The sequence below is a fragment of the Theobroma cacao genome, chromosome 5, assembly GCF_000208745.1.
Source record: "Theobroma cacao cultivar B97-61/B2 chromosome 5, Criollo_cocoa_genome_V2, whole genome shotgun sequence".
Taxonomy (NCBI): domain Eukaryota; kingdom Viridiplantae; phylum Streptophyta; class Magnoliopsida; order Malvales; family Malvaceae; genus Theobroma; species Theobroma cacao.
Window position 1 is genome coordinate 36,078,812 of NC_030854.1, and position 16,388 is coordinate 36,095,199.

Here is a 16,388-nt window from a genome sequence, read left to right on the forward strand (position 1 = left end):
ATTAAGATAAAATGAAACATAAAGAAAATGAGCTTATAGAGCAAGCATAAAGATACTTGGGGAATTAGGTCAAGCTTCAATAAGTCTTAAGGAAAATAATAATTAGGTTAATCCAAGCAATGATCTTCACGTGCATATTATAAGTTTCTTACTTTCAACAAAATTATGCTTCAACTGAAAGTCTTTCAAGCATTTGGCTGATAAAAAGTTTGAATCCACGTACAAGTAGTCAATTTGATCTTTGCTTCCAATGCCGAAAACTTCCAAAAATAGAGCAATACGTACCGTGAAATCCATGCAAGTAGAAGAATCGTTGGCATTTAAGCAGGTGCATTCATTTTCTTTCTTTTCTTCTTAAGGCTTTATAGCAGCTTTCCAACCCTTTCAGCTGAGCAAAGTAGACCTTGCTATATAGGTGCGGATAGGGTTCAGAGTGTATGAAATTGAAGACTTGGTAACATTTACTCTCTACATTGAAGACTTGTATAAATTATTCTTCAAAAATTTTCATGAATTACTCCTTGGTCTTTTGGCTATAATAACCCTTCACGTCTACTTAAAGAATATTTCAATAATATACTCACACACCAATCACGATACTATACTTAGTATAATGCTCTTGAACTTAAAATTTTAAACAGATGGGATTAAGATGCATGGGAATGAAACTGTCTAGAGGAGAGGGGTAAGGTGACACAGATATGCTGCTAATTTCTGAAGAAATATTTCTACTGTAACTTCTAATAATGCAGAGATTTTTTTTTTTTTTGGATTTGAAAAAAAAGGATTCAAACTTTGTTCTTTGATCATGCACCAACTAATGAACCAAATACTCAGAATCCTAAAAATGTAGAGACTTGTAACCCATGCACGTGATATATATCTACCAATAATTAAAAAAAAAACTTTGTACAAATTCTGTCTCAAACTCAGAATGAATAGATTCAATCTTTCAGAATGCTAGTGTTTAAGGAAGAAAAAGATTGAATTCATCATCTGATTCATGCTATTATACTACTTAAACTGACTCTCAGCTCAACTTTATTACTAGTGATACATGCTTCTGTTTTACCTTTTTCTTTTTTGTGAAAAGCATACCAGACATATATTGAATACGAAATCATACATCTTGTGGTTTACATGAGAGGCTCAAGATGAAGCCAATCTCACAGCAACAATCAGAATGACACAACCGTGCATACCCCATCTAGAGGGAAGCACACTTATCCTTTTAATTATGCTCGATGTGTCTCCTTCAATATCAAGAAGTGTATTATTATGGTACACTTTTTTCAAAGATTTGCATGTCTAGCAGCTTAATTTGACCAAATGTTTTATCAGAACATTTAAAATCATTGCCATGACAGGCAAGGTTGAACCAAAATGCCAACTGTAAGCAAACCAAAATACATTGTTCCCAATTTTCATTAACATTCATCTATACATCTGAGTACATGTCTATGTGATGCAAATGACTTTCAAGTTCAAGAAAATCTATTCCAAGTGAAACCAACTAATAATGAACTTCTTATTCCTGCCCTCCCACCATTTCATGGATGTTCTATTCTAAAAGCAACTTGTACATTATGTCTTGCTATTTTATACTTTGGGTGGTCAAAAAGTCAGAAATCTGAACTAGCTTCATAAAACAAAGATCAATGGAAATTTTGAAGCACTCTTTTTTTTATGACCCTAGACCGTATTGCAATTTGCAAAGGCTTTTGTTGAGTTCTGTGCTAGACTGCTACTAAATAATACGTATGACTACTGGTATTGTTGGTGCATGCATGTAGTTTAATATTCTGGGATATGTGCCAGCATTTCTTGATTGGCAATGAAAGAGGTTCAGAGCTAGGAAACTAGTTCCTTGGTCGGTGCACTACGGATTGATTCTATGTTCATTTCGAGGATCAGATTTCTTGAGACATAGTAGAACATGAAGTGGTTCATTGGAACTTAAATATATATAGTTTCTCTCAAGTCACAGTTCCAAAGCTCAATATGTAAAATGTATTTAATAATTATCAATCAAGAAGGGGAAAAAGGGTATATTTTGAGCTATGCCCTAGTACCGGAAAGCGTTTATATCAAGCCTTATTTGGAAAACAATTTACAGAAAGACTTGAAGTTAATGAAGTTGAGAAGAAGGGGTAAGCATGAAAAAGAGATTAATATACTACTACTAAGCCAGAGGTTATAAGGGAAGAATTGTGAAAGAAAGTTGGGAAGTCATGATGGAAGACTTGCCAGTAAAGATTGCTGATGATGATTATGGTAACAGCTACCCTCCTTAAGAAATGATAAAGAAAAAAGGTAAAAGATGCCAGCAATAAGATTAACCTGATTATTAAGCACCACAATCATTGGATCACAAAATGTGCTATCCATCCAATTTCAATCATTTCACGCTTAGCATTAGCTTGAATCATTTGCTAAATTTTCTTTGCAGAGTGTCATCATCCACATATACTCCAGAAGATACACTCTAGAGAAGCAAGAAATATAGCACTCTAGCTTGTGTCAGCAGTCCAGAAATACACACTATGGATATATAATTAAGATTCCAGGGAGCTTCCTTTCGCCAAGCTTTAAAATAGTAATTTAATAATCTTTCAAAGGATGACACACAAAATCAGATACCCCTAAAGGGCAATCAAACATCAGCCAAGTGTATATTAAACAAGAATTATCCTTGATAATGTTCAAAAGTTTGTCTGCCCAAGTGGATTAGGAAATAGCCCTTCAGCCCTCAATATTCCATCTCACTTATTGGCTTAGATTGTACACTAATCTAATACTTTATGACATGTGTGTGTTTTTCTTTTAGCTGTCACCAATATTAGAAAAGATGAATCTAGGTTTTGTCTTTTTGCCTTATAATCGATCTGTTTTTGGTTATATTTTAACTAAAATACCTAAACGACACTATTCACGGGCTCGTGAGTTTCCTCCTCCCCAATGCCTTGTCTTTGAATAGAAACATTTTTTTATTTGAGTAAATTCTCTAAATATTATTTAAGCATAGGGAAATGCTTTCTTCATGAGAGAGAGAAAGAGGGAAAGAGAGAGAGAGGTTTCGAAATAGGTTCCATATTTATATATGAAAACAACATAAAAGATTACAGCATCTACCATTGGCATTGGCTTATACCATCATTATATATAGAACATTGTATTCTTTTACCAAGCCATTGAAATATGATCAACTCAAGTTGAATAGAGAAATACCTTATAAAAACAAAAACCCATTAAAACCATATCATCCAGACAATTGATGATTGCGGAAGGACCTATCCTTCTCCCATTTATATGGTACTTTCTGTGAAAAAACAAAAAACAAAGCTCCATTAGCATCAAGCCATATTTAGAACATTATAATTAACTGTGATTGAAAATGACCCAAGGAAAGCAGCTAGCAAAAATAGAATGAAGAAAGTATATTTATGTTAATCTGAAAGAAGAATTGTCCAGCAATATAAATCAGATATCCAGAAGTATTAACCTAGGTATAGAATATTCAATGTACATTACAATTTGATGAATGGTTGGATATATACTACATATAATAGCATCACTTTGCTACCATCATTTTTTTTCTTTTGGTACTATTCCTCTCCAATTACCTCTGCTTCCTAGGAGCTGCTCATCCCTGTCACTACCATTCCGAACTGTCCCCTAAAGAGCAATTTGAAGGGTACCCACTTATCAAAGCACACTAGCTTATTTTCAAACCAAAGCAAAAATACAGAGAGGGTTACCTCAAACTGGGAAAAACAACATAAATTAATAAGCAACCCTATACATACCAAGTCACCAACAAAGAAAAGAAAAAAAAAAGGCAAAAAGCATAGAAGGAGAAACCATATATTTGGTTCATTTTAATCAAGATAGTAGTAATTGTTTTTTGGTTACTCACTAGCGGCAGTGGCATCAGCAAGTGTTGCTGATGGCGGAGCTGGTGGTTGTGCCGATGGAGCCACCTTCTGCTTAGGCCTCTTTCTTTTCTTCTCATAGCTAACACCTCTAGCTTTGGCCTGGAAATCCCTGACTTCCCTTAAGTAAATCCTGACAGCTCTAGCTCCGAAAGGGTTCCCTTCCGGCCTACCTCCATGCTCCTCATAAGCAGCTCGGAGGCGGCCAATGAGTGCATCAAGGCTACCCCAGGCTTGTCTAAGTGGACAAGGACATGGAGCAGGAGGGTTAGGGAGGCCGAAGAAAGGACAAGTCTGGTTATGGACTTTTGTCTTGCCAAATTGATCAAGGTACCTAAGAAACTCCAGGACATGAGCACCACTACACATTGAAAGTGACAGTGGAGGCCTGTGGTTTCTCAGGTATTGGCAAAAAGTGTTCCAATCTCTGCGCTTTTGGTTCTCATAGCGGCTTGGAGTGGTCGATGCAGGTGGAGTTGTTGTTGTAGTGCCAGAAGTGGGCGTTACAGTGCTGCTGCTGATGATGTTGTTGTTGTTGGTAACTAAGGTGGCTATGGTATTTGAGCCTACTATCGGGCATGGATAGTTATTTGGGTTGTTTTGTGGGGAAATCAAGTCCATGGGAGAGATATATGATCTTTGTAATTTTCTTTTTCTTGGGTGTCGAAGGATCTTGGCAGCTGCTGCTTTTGCTGTTGCTGATGATGTTATCTTTGCTTCTGGTTTTGATGTTCTTTCTTTTTAGGGTTTTTCAGTTCCTTCTTCTATCCTTCTTGAAAGACTGAGATGACCAGAGACAAAGAGATCAGATTATATATATTGTCTTCCTTTTTGAGGAAAAAAGAATAGAGATATGAAGCTAATTAAGGAGAGTAAAAAACAGTTTCTTTTCTCTTTGCTGAGGAATTGACAAAAAGTGAAGGGCTTTTCACTTCAGGTGTATTGGTGACTATGATAGCTCAAGAAATGATGAAATGCAAGATTTTGCATGGCTTCCATGAGAATTGTTGAGAGAGAAGAGAGAGAGAAAGAAATAAACAAGTAGAGGAGGCAAACAAGGTTTTTGCTCTTTGAGAGGTAAAATTCAATTGAAGCAAAGAAAAGATATACAAGAGGAAGATGTAGTCTCCCTTGCTCTTCTTCTTCTCTTTGTTTTGGAGTTCCTTGAACAACACCCAGCAGAGTCTGCAACAAATCCTGAAAGACTGCAGTTACTGGGTATATGAAAATATGCTCTCAAGAGAAAAGATCAGATCAGATCATCAGATTTCTTTCCAGCAAAAGGGCAAGCAAACTGAAGTTAAATACTGTTGATAAAGTAAGAGAGAATGGGTTTTTGAAATAGAGAAAGAAAGAGAAAGGAAAGAGAAAAACTCTCATAGTCCAATGGGTCAAGCGATGATTGCAATGGGATATAGAGAGAGAGATATAGAGGGGGGGGGGGGGGGGGGGGTTCAGTCAGTGAATGGCCTCTGCTGGTTAATAAGTTAGTGTAAATTCTCAACAAAATAAAAAAAAATAGAAAAGAAGCGAGAACCTGTTTTGCCAAAAATAGGACAAGGTTGGCAGTGAAGGCAGACTTGATAGTGACCCAAGGGCTGTACGCCAATTTCTGCTTTCACTTGACTCACCTTTGTCAAGCGCGTGTACGCAACAGTACAACACACGCACACAAAGCCCCTCATTTTCCTTTCTATCTAAAGGCTAAAGGGAAGGGAAAGAAAGATTGATAGCTACATTCACATAGCCTAGGAACCTTCACAGCAATTGCCCAAATACCTCTCATTTCCCCCCCAAAAGGCTTGTAGGATAAGTCCTTACGATAAAAAAAAAAGGGGTTTGAGGGGTCTCTCTCCGTTTTTCATAAGGGCAAGTTTGCATGGTGGAAAAGGGGGGAGCAAAAGCAATGCCCTCCTCCACACACTATATCTTATGACCCAAACCCAAAGTACAATCTCATGTTGTTGTCAAAGGCATTATAATCTTTAGATCTTGTATCTTTGTTGGGGGAATGACTTTGGATCTTTCATAGGTAAGTTTCTAAACCTATATTTTCACCCATTTTGATTGTATATGTCCATGGTGAATCTCACACTTCTTTATGAGTCGTTGTAATTGGTTGTCTTTATGTACAATAAGAGGTAATTTGTCAGAAACCGGCAATTGTGTGGGTTCTTCATGGTAATGGACAAAATGACAAAATTTCAACAGTATTTAACATATGACTATTTCCCCCATTTACATCTCATAAAGAAAAAAATTGATAATTGCCAACAATGTAGTACAAATCATAAAGTCATTTCATTATTGAAAATTTTTAAATTGGATCAATTTTTTTTCTTTATTATTTTCATTCCTTATCAATTGAATTTCATAAAATAGTAACACGTGATATTTAATAAGATAAAAAAATCAAATAACGCGTAACATTTAAAAGGGTAAACTAATCGAATATGCAAATAAAATTTATTGCATTCCAGAGGTATTTTAATAATAGAGGAATTAAAATTTTGAATAGGAAGATACAGTAAACATGAGGGAGGAATAGGGGTGGGAGGCGGAAGGGGAAGCAAAGCAAAATGTGCAGTTTTACACTCTTTAATTACTATGTTGAAACAATGTTTACTAGAAGAAAAAGTTTAGGGACTTTTCACTTTTACTAGGCAAAGACGTAAAAATGAGTCGAGGATCAGCCAAGAACATGACCAACATTGCTCAGGAAAAGCCAATTTGATTCAACTATACGATGTGCAGTAGCCTAGTAGCCATTGATTCAGCTATATAAGAACCACTTTCTGGTGTTAAAGAGGATCATTATCACTACTCTACATCTCTAGAGATGCCTTCTTCCACTTCCCAAAGTTGGGCTACTTTTAGGGTTTTTCCCTTTGTAATTAACTTATACTATCTAATACTATACGTATGTTGTATAAATTACCCATTTTTCCAACGTAAATACAAGATCAATCCTTGCAATTTTCCACACATAAAATTTATCACCAAAACCGATGGATTTGGTACCATACAATTGTAGTCCACATGATCTTCTTTGTCACTAACAAAAATCAAGCCAAACCCACAGCTCATAACCACCACCAAAATTTATTAAAAAAGAAAAACCACCCAAAAAGCTACCTAAAATTACCTATAAATTAAACAAAATAACCAATCAAACCCAAGGCTCATATCAATGTTGAAGCTGAAATATATGTAAAATCACCTAAACTTTATGCTCAAATCCATCAAATCAATACAGGAATAGAAAGTACTTTGAAAACAGCTCATATATATATATATATATATAAATTGAGAAGAGAAAGAGAGACGATGGGATGAATGTGGATAAACATCAACCAACCACTAAGTCAAATTCTTAAATGAAATAAACAGTAAGATATACCCATGTATTTAACCAAAAGTCAAATTTCTAGATGAAATTGATAACAATAATAATACCAACAGTATATATATATATTGCTTTAAGTTACCTTTAAGTTATTGATAAAACAATTTTACATATTATAAATTTTTTTCAGATCTAACGTGGGTTCTTTATTAATACTAGGTTGTACGACACATCAATTATAAATACTGTGAATCTATATACAACAAGCTATATTTATTCCATTCAAATGAACTCTTTTTGACCAATTTGAGAAAAATGCATTACCATGATAATTTTAGTTTAAACTAAAAATTAAAAATACAATTTAAGTAGATTATGAAAGAGGTATTATACGATGAATGTTACTAGAATTATTTTTAAAATTATTTATTAATATAGTGACGGTGAAAGTTATTAATTTCACAAATTAGTCTAAAAAGTTAATACGGGTCTATTTAAAATATATTTTAATTATTAAATAAACATGTGATACTTTTTATTTTTAAAAGTTGCTAAACATAACAAAAATGTAAAAAAAGAAAAAAAAGAAAGCAGGAAAAGACCATTTCACCATATCCTTCGGTAAGAGAGCATCTAGGAAACAGAGAGGGAGAAACAATCTTTCCACACTCTCTTTACTGCTTTACCCTCTTTCCCCTTGCTCCTAAAATTTTGATAATGGATATTGGTTAGAGATATTGGGATTTTCTAAACTAGAATATCTTATTTGGAGTACGCCAAAGGAGCCATGACTGCCATAAGCCAGGATTGTTTAGAAATAGAAAACAGAGTTCTTCCCACTTAGAGTAAGGAACACAGCTCCTGCATTTGGAATCTCAAACGTACAAAGAGGGCAGCACATGCATGCTGATGACTGTCAATGGACACTTAAAAAAAGAAAGAAAGGATGGACTCTCCATAGCTGTTGGAACCAAGGAGGGTAGGGGGTAAATAGGCAGCAGAGGTAGGGCAGGTTGCTTTCCAATTAGCTTGTACCAGGAAAGGAAGCAAACCCAAATTTTACCCTCACACATGCAAACTCCCACTGTTTCTTTGGGGATTTGTTGTTCCATTTTTAGGGTACACTTTCATGCATACAGAAGAAATGCTACTAATCCAGCCTTAAAACATCTTGTCTGCTTATCTCATTTGATGTGACAGTCTTTTCTTTTTCTCCTCATTAATCTAATAAACAACTTGTTACAGATGGGTGAAGAAAGGATCTAAAGTAGGTTTCACACTTACTTTTGTGATTTTCTTTGTTGACAAAAGGAAATAACTAAACTTTGCCCTACGTTCAGGTTGAAATTTGAATATATCATCTTTGTTTTCTCTAGTTTTTTTTGTCAATTACATTGATTTTAGTATGTTTACTTTCATATATTCTTTATTTAACTGTATGATTTTGTTAATTTACATGATCCAGCATGACATAATAGAAAAAAGTCTGTAATTGAACCAATCAGGAAAAAAAAAAATGAAAACAGCATCTCAACAGATGGAGATATTTCATCACTAATAATAAAACAAACATGATATTTTTGTTTAATTTCAATATATATAATTTTATTTTATTTTAATCATTAATACATTCATATATATATATATATATATATATATAATAAAGAAAAATACCCATCACTTGGTTTGATTTATGAGAAAGCAGAAGGCATCTCGCCCTTTCTATTTTATCCTTAGATGATTGTCGTTTTGTGTTTTGATCATATGAATGACTTGACATTTTAGGCTACAATGGCTGAATGACATGTCCTTCATTTCCCTTTCCCTTTCTTTCTTTTTTTTTTTTAAATAGCTTTTTGTTTTTCAACAAAGCTGAATGACATATGTCAGTCCACAATGGGTATTACATTTTAAATTTATATTTTTGAGTAATGATCCTACTCTATTATTGATGAATTATTCATTAGAATTCATAAGTTTTTATGCGTTAGCTAATACTCTTCTATTGATTTATTTAATTCCAATAAGCTTTTAAAGTATTTTAGTTGGCAAGACCGATTAGTATTAAATGTTACTAAATATATACGACATAATTATTTCATTTAAAAAATATATAAAATTATATGAAAACTTACATATGATGAGATTTGGAATCCAAAATTCGAAAAGTTTTGAAATCTCCTCCTTATCGTCGAGGCAATGTTCATCGGACACGACTTAATTTCCTTTTATTCTTAAATGGAAAAAATGAATAGAATGAGCTTTATGGTATATGGCCCATTTGTATAATCACTTTATCATTTTGATTGTGAGAAAGTCTTTTTGGTACATGAAGAAATTTGAAATATTATCTTTAATTGTTAGAAAACTTTAAAATTTTACTTTTATTTTTAAAATTAAAGTCCTATTTAAACAAATTAGTGGTATCAACCAGAGGAGGCTCCCTTTACTTCTCATTTTTCTTATGAATTTGATTCTTATAATTACATCTAGTAAATAAATAAATTAATAAGTGAAAATAAAGTTAAATCATAATCACCTACGATGAGAATTAAACTTAAAACTCGATATTTTTTTTTTCTTTTTGGTCATTAAAAGTCATGAAAGATAGTCAATTTTGAAAGCTACAAACACTCAGAAAGTGATTAAATTTTGCTATCATTGGCAAATAAACAAGTAAGCATTTTGATTGGTAAACAATGAAAAGCAACAAAAATTAGGAACCTTCATAGCAATCCGTAGGCTTTCATGGGGCAGCGACTCCACCTGTAAATAAAAAAAAAAAAAGAGAAAACCTTTTCATGGTTGAAATCTTCAAGTTTAAGTTTGTGAGATTACAAACTACTTAGAATAAACACAAATATTCTTTCTCTTTTTTTTTTTTTTTCTTGGTATATATGGTCAAAAATTTAAAAGCTTGTAGGGTAAGTTTGTCTTGCTTAGTTGTGCACTAAGGTAAAGCACAAATTCATAGCCTTATGGCATTCCTAAGTCATTGTCACTCCATTACATTTACATGCTTGTTCATCTTACATGCACGTCTCACTATCTTCAATCACACACCTGAGCTCCAATCACTGTAGACAAAGTACAATCTATTAATGAAGTAAAGCAAATCAATGAATGATATTCACATGTAAGGCAGGCCCAATGCACGTCAGGTTTAATGGGGCTTTCATGTCAAAGGCCATGCCCAAGAAATATTCTTGGTTAGAGCCCGATAGGGGGCCAACCTGCCCCATGGTCCGTAAATCCTTCCATCTGTACTCGGTTCATTTGCCAAATCTTTCGTGTAAAGTTTGAAGAAAAGTTCACCACATATAAGAACACTATGCTTTATTGTTATGGCATTGTCCTTGGTGAAGAGATGGAATCTAAACCTTAATACAAATGCATGTACATAATTATGGCATCTGGCAGATTACAAAGATGTTGTGATAATCTCTGATCATGTTCCTGAGTTCAAGAGGTTCCGATGAAACATCAGGAAATGATCTTCGAGTAAGAGGGTATAGCAATTTCCCGCTTAGTTTCCATTTTCTTCTTGCACTCCAGTTAAAGCTTGCTGCAATAGTTAAAGAAGGAAGAATACATAAACAATAAGATCATGGAAAAATCATCAATGGGGCAGGACGCGAGAATGATGTTTGAGAACCTGAAAGCATGACAAAGTGTATTGCACATCACTTGATGAAATTTGGTGGTGAAGGACAATTCTCATCCTGAAATGAACAAAAAGACCAGCATTAACCTATTATCTAACTGTAAAACTCACAGGAAAAGTAAAGGCTAGTTTCGGAAGCCGTGTTTTACTCTTAAGATTAAATACTTGCTCTTGTAGTACTTTCGAATTTCAATCAGGTAAAACGTATGCAGCTAATATCTAGATTTGATACTCTCCGTTTTAGCTAGTTGAATTGAATTAATTGTTTGCGATATGAGTATATGTACATCCTGTAATTCTAATGTGCTCCCTGGACTTTCAGCTGTCTGTTACAAGAAATAAGTACATTTGGTTCATTTTGATGGGGGGGAATTTCGGATTTGTTACTTGGTTTCAAGTAATACATCCAAGTTTAATTAATATCTCAGGAATCAAAAGCAACAAGAACATATACAGATAAGTTTTCCAGAATCCTGGGAGATCTTTGAGGGAGTATACTGACCTGGCTGGGCCCTCTGGCATCACAAGGACACCATGTTCCTCCAAGTTCTTGTATAGTTTCTCTGCTGTGAGTTTTGATCCCTCCGCTATGTCAAAATATATCTGGTGACACAAAGTAATAAGAATCTAAGCATGGTAAGCATTGAAAAGCATTTTTGTTTTTACCAGTTGGCAAGTAATCCTCTGGCAGTAATCTGATGCAACTTTTATTTGAGGAATTTTTATTATTATTATTTTACATTTGATATTCGTTTTTTCTTGGCAAACATTGGCTGGTCACTTTTATTACTCTTCAATAGATTGAATCACAACTCCAACCACAAACCTTCCAATCCAGAGTGCATAGCAAAAGAATAGATTGTCATCCATGTAAGTTTAGTAACTAGCATACTCACGATATTGGTTTGCACAGCAGCAACATCCACTCTTAGACCTTTAATTTGATTTAGCCCCTCTGAAACCATAGAAAACCAGAATAAAAGTCCATAAATTTTGCAGGTAAGATCAAGGACGGAAAGCACCAGAGGAAAGTAATGACTGTTCTTCCAAACCAAAAAGCTCGGCAAATTCAATTAAGTAAACCAATAGTTTACCTGCTAACACCTTTGCCTTCTTATGATCACCCTCAAGCTTTCCAACATTCTCTTGCAAAGCAACAAAAGCAGCAGCACAAATAAAACCAACCTGCCTCATCCCACCACCTAAGGTTTTCCGAAGTCTTCTAGCCTAAAAAATCAGAAAAAGGAGTTATGAGTATGGATTTTGTAGATTGCAGAGATTTTTAGCTGAAAAAACTTTCGTTTTTACCTTGGTAATAAAGCTTTTGGAACCAACAATGACTGATCCAACTGGAGCACCCAGACCTTTTGATAGACATACCTACCACAAAATCAATGGAAAAAGAAAAAGTTCTCTTACTATAACACACTGGATACAAGATGCGATAAAATGTCTAAATCCATCATCTGTAGATTAAAAAACTTTTCAGAATAAAGTTGTAAATTTGGCAAAACAAAAAGCTATAAATTAACATGAAGTATGGGTTAACACTCAAAAGTTGAAATAACTAATAAGTAAGCTAATAAGAAACATGAAAAGATGCAGGAGCTGAAATAACCAATAATGTTGACACAAAGAGCATACCGAGACTGAATCAGCAGCTTGTACAAGCCTGTGAACAGGAACTCCAAGTGCCTGGTAGACCAACACTTTAGTTAGATGCTTAGACAGAGGATAGTTGCCACATATAGATTTATTACACAGACACACAGACAGAAGGCTAGTATTCTTTGACATATTGGTAAAGAAGAATACAGTTTATGCATATAAGCTGTTTTAATTTCTTGATTAGAAGTTTTCCTCAAAATTTGAACTTAAACACAAAATTCAGTGCAAGAGGAATAAATTTCCTTATATGAAGCTTCATATTGATGATAGACCTTCAAACCATACAAATGCAAGCAGTAATCTGAAGAAATTTACAAATGTTTTACTCACTACAGATGCATTGAAAATGCGAGCCCCATCAATGTGAAGCTTCAGACCATGCTTTGTGGCTAGCTCACCAACTCTGTCTGTGTATGCCACAGACAAGCATCTACCACCAGAGCTGCATCGAGTAAACGAAAACTATTATAAGACATTACAGCCAACAAGGGATAAAGTGAAAGTGAAGTAATTGAAAAGGGAGAAACAAATCATTTAAGAACTTCAACTGACATCAGTTTCTTAAGATACAACTAATTAGGCAAAATCCAGAGCATTGAGAAAAAAGTAAACCATAAATCATATTGTTATTATCACTTACAAAATTTATCGCACATATTATATATATATATATATATATATATATATATATATATATATAATATGACCCATTCTTCAATATAGTGCCAATGCAAAAGCAGTTGATATACAATGATGTTGATTAACAGAAGGAATACAATAATGTTGCCTTCTACTTAGTTGTCATACCAACTTTCTTTTATCCTTTTAAAATCAAAATGGAGGCCAAGTCTTCACCTTCAGTAAAAGTCTTTTTATAAATGTTATGAAATTGTCAATTTTGCAGAACAACTAACATGGACTTAAACTGAGGGAGGAATATAATAATATAATATCTGTAGAAACAGCCCCAAATTGCGCCCAGGATACTCCTTTGTCAAAGCTCAGTCTACCCAGACAAAACATGGATAAGGAGAAAAGTTAAGAAACATAATGGAAGCAACTTCCCTTACATAAGCAAAATGTTGGTTGCGGTCCCTCCAATCAGAGGGTAGGGGTTTCAAGAAATTTATAGCACTGATGAGTTCCCTTAAATACTCATATCCAAATAAGGATATTTCAGCCCCAGAATGCAAGTGGGAGCAGCCATGAGCAAAATTCTAAGAGAAGGCATGAAGCACATAATTAAAAACTAGACCCAGTTCTGCCCCATTCAATATAAAATTGAGAAACACATGGTGAAGGTATAGCTATAGAAAACATAGAAAAATCAAATTATTTAAGTGCATGTGATATTTGTCCAACAGAAGTCAAAAGAGTATCATAAGATAGAGAAACTCTCACTTCGCATGCGAATTTTCCAAGCAAATCAGCCTTGTAGTTGGGTACACTAGCTCTCCTCTTGGGTCTCTAATGGCGGCTTCAATCAAATTGATGTCCATTGTTCCATCTTCATTATTCTTCACTGGCCTCGGATGTACACCTCCGATTGTTGAAATCCCACCATTCTCATAAATATGGATATGCGAATTGTCTCCAAGAATGACTTCACTTCCCCTTATATCACAATGAACAAGAACACTGATGAGGTTACCCATAGTGCCTGATGGGACAAATAGACCAGCTTCCTTGCCCATGATCTTTGCCACCTCTGATTCTAACTGAAAGGCAGTCGGGTCAGCACCCAAAACATCATCATCAACTTCAGCAGTTACCATAGCAGCCCTCATTGCTTCAGTTGGTTTTGTGACTGTATCAGATCGAAGATCCACCATTCTGGTCACCATTTTTGCTGAAATTAATCCCAGAAGAAAATTAGTCCATACCCTCCAAAAGAAATAAGGCAGTTCGAAACAATCTAATACTCATTACCCCAAATCAATAACACAAAGCAAATTGATCCTTGCAATATTTATTTTATGCAACTATTTTTCAAATAACATGCGAGACCAATTAGATTTCACAAGAATACAGCCAAAATACTTCTTTTTTCTCATGGAGGATCCAAGATGACCCTCAATTGAAGAGTAAATTTGTCCTAGTGGTTGTTTTTCTAGAGTTGTTCATTTGTTCTGGTCAAAGAAAGCAGCAAGGGTTCAGGATAAGTGACTTCCCTGCCATAACCAATAAACAGGGAGCTTTGAACCATGCCAACAACATCTTGAACTAGTCTCAAGGAATCTCAAGAAACCCACCCATTAAAAAAAATTCAGGAAATCTTAAAACCCAATAAAGAACATGCACGTGCGCTCACTTTCCTCTCCTCACGCACATAGAGATAGACAGAGAGATGAGATATGCCCTTATTTTACCTGTTCAAGCTCTTTTTCTTCTTTGCCTTAGAACCCAGAACAAAGCAATCCAAATTTTTCTCTCTTGCTTTCCCAGAAAACTGAAAATTCTCCAACTAGATTTCAGCAAACTTCCTTTGCAGAAACAATCGACTAGTTCCTTATTCTCTGCAAAAATGCAAATATCATTAGAACATTTAACAAACAACAAAGAAATACAATAAATATACTACATCCAAAGGAGAGAAAAAAATTACCAATGAAAACAATTTCAAGAACTTGGGATTATAACCCCTCAAACACTCACCTTTTATAGCAAAACTCAAACAAATTGATTTAAACGACACAATTAAATTCAATAAACCAACTTTCCATGAAATATTAATATAATAATTTTAATACCTTAATCTGCACAAAGTTCAGACAGTTTTATACTTTAAAGTTATCAATAAAATAAGATGACTGAAAACGGGCTGAACAACAATTTAAAAAATCCAACCAAACCCAACTTTGGAAGTTCCTAGATTTGTTTATTCTCATTAAATTTCAAGACTTTTATCTGTATGCATGAATCCAACCAAACCCAACTTTGGAAGTTCCTAGATTTGTTTATTCTCATTAAATTTCAAGACTTTTATCTGTACGCATGAATCCAACCAAACCCAACTTTGGAAGTTCCTAGATTTGTTTATTCTCATTAAATTTCAAGACCTTTATCTGTATGCGTGCATGTATTTAAGAGTATGAGCACGCCAAAACTTACCGACTTTGGTATTGGACTGATTGAACTACACTTGTCATGCAAAACCTTAGAAAAGGAGTTGAAGAGATTCACAAGAGAAACATGAACTTGTATAAGTGGCCAGCACCCCAAGAAACTAAACCAATTGAATTAGCATTCAAATCCCATTTTTTTTTCTTTTAATGATTTCTATATTTGTTGAAAAAGAAAAAGGAAAAACATGGGAGGTTATGATATTTGTTTCTTTCTTTTGACGTTTGGTTGTCCTGAAAGAATCCACAACTATGAATGAGTGGGCCAATTGTCTTTATCTTTTAGTTTTAATGATAGAACCTTTGCGTTGGGACTGTGCTGGCAATTGGAAAAGGAAAAGCTCTCTTATCACTATCATCAAGAAGAAAATTTCCTTTTGGCTTTTCCCATTTTGCTGGGATTTCGCACGGCCTTGACGACCTCTAGTTGACTTCTTCTTCTTCTTTTCTTGATGGTTACTTCACGAAACTTTTGATTAGGGGCTAGATTCTTTGAATCAAATTTTGAAGAATCTATTAATATTACGCATCCGCGAGTTTCTGTTTGATTGTAACCAATGAAAAATCAACATCACGTTGGGAAAACAACCCTACACGGGGGACAAAGATAGGCCTGCTTCAATCAGTTTGTAAACATACATCAGAGAATCTCCATA

General features: G+C 34.5%; 2 protein-coding genes across 7 annotated transcripts; both read right to left on the reverse strand.

The window, feature by feature from the left end:
* LOC18600074 (protein LIGHT-DEPENDENT SHORT HYPOCOTYLS 1) lies at positions 3,075 to 5,367 on the reverse strand. Of its 3 annotated transcripts, XM_007030354.2 has the most exons (4): positions 5,043 to 5,367; positions 3,917 to 4,713; positions 3,624 to 3,715; positions 3,075 to 3,319 (listed from the first exon to the last, which is right to left on the reverse strand). In XM_007030354.2, the coding sequence occupies exons 2-3, from the start codon at positions 4,551 to 4,553 to the stop codon at positions 3,633 to 3,635; spliced, it is 720 nt and encodes a 239-aa protein (XP_007030416.2). In that variant the 5' UTR covers positions 4,554 to 4,713; positions 5,043 to 5,367; the 3' UTR covers positions 3,075 to 3,319; positions 3,624 to 3,632. The 3 variants fall into 3 exon arrangements, 2 of the variants coding, with proteins under 2 accessions (XP_007030416.2, XP_017977872.1); XR_001928265.1 differs by having other exon boundaries at positions 3,624 to 3,719; positions 3,917 to 5,367; XM_018122383.1 differs by lacking the exon at positions 3,624 to 3,715 and having other exon boundaries at positions 3,917 to 5,367.
* LOC18600075 (probable low-specificity L-threonine aldolase 1) lies at positions 10,357 to 15,890 on the reverse strand. Of its 4 annotated transcripts, none has more exons than XM_007030359.2 (11): positions 15,722 to 15,890; positions 14,980 to 15,126; positions 14,012 to 14,459; positions 12,941 to 13,052; positions 12,587 to 12,637; positions 12,251 to 12,322; positions 12,037 to 12,169; positions 11,839 to 11,897; positions 11,445 to 11,545; positions 10,934 to 11,000; positions 10,357 to 10,843 (listed from the first exon to the last, which is right to left on the reverse strand). In XM_007030359.2, the coding sequence occupies exons 3-11, from the start codon at positions 14,452 to 14,454 to the stop codon at positions 10,805 to 10,807; spliced, it is 1,077 nt and encodes a 358-aa protein (XP_007030421.2). In that variant the 5' UTR covers positions 14,455 to 14,459; positions 14,980 to 15,126; positions 15,722 to 15,890; the 3' UTR covers positions 10,357 to 10,804. The 4 variants fall into 4 exon arrangements, with proteins under 4 accessions (XP_007030421.2, XP_017976914.1, XP_017976915.1 ...); XM_018121425.1 differs by lacking the exon at positions 15,722 to 15,890 and adding an exon at positions 15,361 to 15,614; XM_018121426.1 differs by lacking the exon at positions 15,722 to 15,890 and adding an exon at positions 15,266 to 15,363.

Coding starts and splice junctions, on each gene's coding strand:
- LOC18600074 (XM_007030354.2), bottom strand. CDS start 4,553: ATGGACTTGATTTCCCCACAAAACAACCCAAATAACTATCCATGCCCG. Junction 3,716..3,916: donor TGCTGATGCCACTGCCGCTA/GTGAGTAACCAA, acceptor AAAATAAGCTAG/TGTGCTTTGATAAGTGGGTA.
- LOC18600075 (XM_007030359.2), bottom strand. CDS start 14,454: ATGGTGACCAGAATGGTGGATCTTCGATCTGATACAGTCACAAAACCA. Junction 12,638..12,940: donor GCATTTTCAATGCATCTGTA/GTGAGTAAAACA, acceptor TTGGTCTACCAG/GCACTTGGAGTTCCTGTTCA. Junction 12,323..12,586: donor AAGCTGCTGATTCAGTCTCG/GTATGCTCTTTG, acceptor ATTTTGTGGTAG/GTATGTCTATCAAAAGGTCT.